The sequence below is a fragment of the Diaphorina citri genome, unplaced genomic scaffold (genome assembly GCF_000475195.1).
Source record: "Diaphorina citri unplaced genomic scaffold, Diaci psyllid genome assembly version 1.1 scaffold7646, whole genome shotgun sequence".
Taxonomy (NCBI): Eukaryota; Metazoa; Arthropoda; class Insecta; order Hemiptera; family Psyllidae; genus Diaphorina; species Diaphorina citri.
In genome coordinates this window covers 1679-6122 of record NW_007385022.1, presented here as the reverse complement: position 1 = coordinate 6122, position 4444 = coordinate 1679, and the positions used below count along the sequence as shown (strand labels likewise).

The window sequence follows — 4444 nt, the reverse complement described above, 5'->3', positions numbered from 1 at the left end:
CCCCCCCCAAGTTCTTATCTGAACTTAAACACTTCACTCGATATTTTGTCACACTTAGAACATTACTAAAAAAAAAAAAAAAATCCTTCCTTCCCTTTCAGAACAAGGCCTTTAATACCCACCGTGTCGCTGTGTAATACCCGTTACTCACTGTCTAATACCCACCGTGTCGCTGTCTAATACCCGTCACTCACTGTGTAATACCCGTCACTCACTGTCTAATACCCGTCTCTCACTGTGTAATACCCGTCACTCACTGTCTAATACCCGTCTCTCACTGTGTAATACCCGTCACTCACTGTCTAATACCCGTCTCTCACTGTGTAATACCCGTCACTCACTGTCTAATACCCGTCTCTCACTGTGTAATACCCGTCACTCACTGTCTAATACCCGTCTCTCACTGTGTAATACCCGTCACTCACTGTCTAATACCCGTCTCTCACTGTGTAATACCCGTCACTCACTGTCTAATACCCGTCTCTCACTGTGTAATACCCGTCACTCACTGTCTAATACCCGTCTCTCACTGTGTAATACCCGTCACTCACTGTCTAATACCCGTCTCTCACGCTCAGACCATCTGAGGAACCTGGGCTTGAAGATTTTTCCTCCACACACGTTGGGTCTGTCAGATGATCTGAACGTGAGTGGTGGACTTTAAGACAGCCCCCTTGGTCGCTCTGTAGGGCCCCTCGATCATACACGGTCTTTATAATGTACCTAGTTAGTTACCTACTCTCCTGTAGGTAGGTACTTCATTATTTAATGTATGATCGGTGAGGTACCTTCTATGTACCAAGTACTTGCTCATGTACATAATTATGTGAGTAATATAGCCACAACCTTACTGTTAGTGGTACCACTGTAAATCTCGAATATGTTACTATGTACCAGCGTATTTCTGTACATAATTGGGCGTTTGCTGTAATTGTACCGAGTGTACGAATACGTACTCATTCTAATGATCTCATCGTTTTCTAATCTTTAGTTCATTATTTCCATGTTCGCAGGTCCATGGTCATAGGTTGACACTGAATATACTTGCACTTCGTACGAGGCAAAAACTTGATTTCCAATTCCCCTCTCAGAGGAGAAAAATTCAGAGAGCGGTGTTCTCCCACACGGCATAATTTTTTACGGTAAGAAAACTTTCCATTTTTTACAGAGTGTGGTAAAAAGATTATTGATCCAATATCAAAGTGCTGTTTAATGCTTTTTGCCTAAAGATGGAAAGCAAAAATAAGGTGGTACGTAGCAAATGTTACCAAGTTCGCTTTTAAATTGCCTTTCTTTCACCCTAAACATCATTTTAATTGTGACCGATCTCTACAAGCAATTTGAATTTGGATGGATCTTTTCTCACACTTTGATAGTTGGGTGAGGGTGCATGATGTAAAATATTTTCGAGAAAACGGTCAAAGTTTCTTTTTATTATTTCTTCCTGTTAGCATCTTTCCTCCCATTTCTCGGGACTTAATATTCTGTACAGTATATTGATATTGATACTACTTATACCCTAGATAAAAAGCCTGTGGGATTGTCGTATTGTCGAGGTGTAAAGTAGAAAGGGAGAAGTTCTGTGGAATACAATAGTAATAGCGTTTGAGTTGGTTAAGTGGTTAAATAACTTGCTAGATGTAGATTTGGGTCCTGGCGTTGTTACTAATTCCCCTTTCCTCAGTTAGAACCGACTAAAATTCATTAGGTAAACTTGTGCGTCAATGTGTGGAAATGTGATTTTTTTTTTAAGAACCAAGACCTTTCAGATATCTTGTACCTTTGCAATTTGACTAGAGACAAATCGGGTCTTTCTCTCTTCTTTTTTCCAGAAAGTTAATTGAGGGCCGTCAAAATTAAGGTCCCAGTCCTTGGTTTTAGCGGGAATATCACAGCCGCTCTCAAACTATCTCGGGTTTGTAGTCGGACTGTGCAGTTCTCGGAAATGTCTCTCCGAACACTTCTGTTCCGCTTCTATCACAATGGTAAGCTTCTGGTCCGCTACATCAAGCCTCTGCAGCCAGGCCACAAAATTGAATTCCTAACTCAGCCTCCAACGACATCCAGTGGACAGGGAAGACTTAGCGCGCCAGCCGGACATCCTATACAGACCTACTTTCAGAATGCAAGGAAACTATTCGTCAACAGTCTCCTCAACAGAGTCACCAACTCCATGGCCTCTGACCTCCGACGTAAAACAATACAGCAACTCCTCTACAAGGATAACTCGAAACCTTTCCTTGCGTTTGTAGGCGTGAGTCTGGCATCTGGTACAGGTATCCTTACCAAGGAAGATGAGTTTGAAGGTGTTTGCTGGGAGATACGACATGCTGTAAACAATATGTTTGATAAGCTGGTCCAAGTTGAAACTCTACCTGATGTGGATGATGTGAAGGTGGATGATATTCAGATTGGGAAGTTTATAGCGAAGGGAACCAATGCTGTTGTATACGAGGCAACGTTCAGAGGTGTAGAGTATGCATTGAAGATGATGTTCAACTATAGTGCAGCTAGTAACTCACATGCTATACTCAAGGCTATGAGTAAGGAGTTGCTACCCCTGAGGAAACCATTACGTCTGAATGAAGATATGCTTATGAATAGCGTAGAGAATCTTCCCCCTCATCCTAATGTTGTCGTCATGCACTTTGCGTTCACTGACTTTGTCCCCTCTATCCCTGATTCTAGTTTGATCTATCCGAGTGCATTACCAGCCAGGTTGAATCCTACAGGAGGATATGGAAGGAATATGAGTCTGTTTATATTGATGAAGAAATACAATACAGATCTAAGGAATTATTTGAGGGAGAGATGTGCACAGCTGAGTATGCATGAGCGAATACTCTTGTTCACTCAATTACTCGAGGGAGTAACACATCTAAACATGCACAGAACAGCACATCGTGATCTGAAGAGTGACAATATCTTGCTTGATTGTTCAGAAGATAACACCTGTCCCCAGCTAGTCATCACAGACTTTGGTAGCAGCTATACCAACAAGAGTGGTTTATCCATGCAGTACAGTAGTGCTGATATAGAACTAGGAGGGAATGTGGCACTCATGGCACCGGAAGTGGCTCTGGCAACACCTGGTCTATTCTCATTCGTCAACTACTCCAAGTCAGATGCCTGGACTGCAGGTACTGTGGCCTATGAGATATTCGGACATGATAATCCATTCTACCAATCAGCACGCAACACAGACTATTGGCACCGGAAGTGGCTCTGGCAACACCTGGTCTATTCTCATTCGTCAACTACTCCAAGTCAGATGCCTGGACTGCAGGTACTGTGGCCTATGAGATATTCGGACATGATAATCCATTCTACCAATCAGCACGCAACACAGACTACGAAGTGAATGCGTTACCGCAACTCAATACTAATGTACCGGAGGTGATGAGACGCCTTGTTGCCAAGTTGCTCGAGAATGATCCCAGTGATAGACCAAGTGCTGAACTAGCGGCAACAGTGTGTCAGTTGTATCTCTGGGCACCCAAGCATTGGTTGTATGGTGCTACACCTAGTCATAACGAGATCATGCAATGGCTTCTGACCTTGACAACCAAAGTTCTATGTACAGGCGTCAGCTATGGTGGCCATGTTAGGAGAACATTTGTAGAGTATCAGCTGATCAGCACTTTCCTCAAGCGCGCAGAGTTCCGACTTATAACCAATGCATTGCAGTATATTCAACGTGTACTCACACCCAAGCCACTGGTCTAACATCCTGTAATGAATTCTGTATACGTGAGTGTATATCTGTCTGGTCATACGACCGGGTGTACAATATAATATTATCCTATATCTACTAACTAACAACCGCTTTCCTTTGGTCATAGAGTTTAAAACAATCTCACTTAGCCTCTCAAAGGTAGAAAGCTTAGGAGTTACAAAATTATCAAGTCATTACTATTCATTTTTGTTTTATTATTTGTTTATTGTTTTTACTTATTTTTTTCAGGAGCTTTGTAAAGAGATTTTTTGTTGAATCCTGTGAATGGTAAATTATGTTGACTGAAATTATAATATAATTATTCTGTTTACAAATTTAAATAATGATATTTATCACTATTGTGTACTTTCCTATTTGATTGAAAATTTTCAGATGACAACTTTAGGTATGCATGTTAAAATAGAAGGAAAAAAGCTGTCAAGTGACTTATGCGGAGAAATATTGTCTTCTTCCCATGACTGTAAATTTTAAATAATAAAAACTTGTCTCTCAAGAGTCTCAAGCTGAGTCTCACTAAAACAAACATCTTCTGAATCTGTCTGTAAATACAAATGTAAATGGATCTGATACTTCTCAGCGAAAAGTAGCTTTAACCCTGCCTGTAAATAATGAAACAAAAACTAACCTAATACCGAAGCAATTTGGCAATCATTGACGTGTTGCAATGTGTGCTGTGTTCACTATGTTACAGGCTGTGGAGGACATGCC

At 41.2% G+C, this 4444-nt stretch overlaps 1 protein-coding gene across 2 annotated transcripts; it reads left to right on the top strand.

Moving 5' to 3' along the window:
• Positions 1 to 985: 985 nt before the first annotated feature.
• On the top strand, positions 986 to 3908 carry LOC113472725 (serine/threonine-protein kinase PINK1, mitochondrial-like). Of its 2 annotated transcripts, none has more exons than XM_026832509.1 (3): positions 986 to 1142; positions 1833 to 3092; positions 3239 to 3908. In XM_026832509.1, the coding sequence occupies exons 2-3, from the start codon at positions 1946 to 1948 to the stop codon at positions 3724 to 3726; spliced, it is 1635 nt and encodes a 544-aa protein (XP_026688310.1). In that variant the 5' UTR covers positions 986 to 1142; positions 1833 to 1945; the 3' UTR covers positions 3727 to 3908. The 2 variants fall into 2 exon arrangements, with proteins under 2 accessions (XP_026688310.1, XP_026688309.1); XM_026832508.1 differs by having other exon boundaries at positions 1833 to 3184; positions 3331 to 3908.
• Positions 3909 to 4444: the final 536 nt, after the last annotated feature.

Coding starts and splice junctions, on each gene's coding strand:
- LOC113472725 (XM_026832509.1), top strand. CDS start 1,946: ATGTCTCTCCGAACACTTCTGTTCCGCTTCTATCACAATGGTAAGCTT. Junction 3,093..3,238: donor AGTGGCTCTGGCAACACCTG/GTCTATTCTCAT, acceptor TGGCAACACCTG/GTCTATTCTCATTCGTCAAC.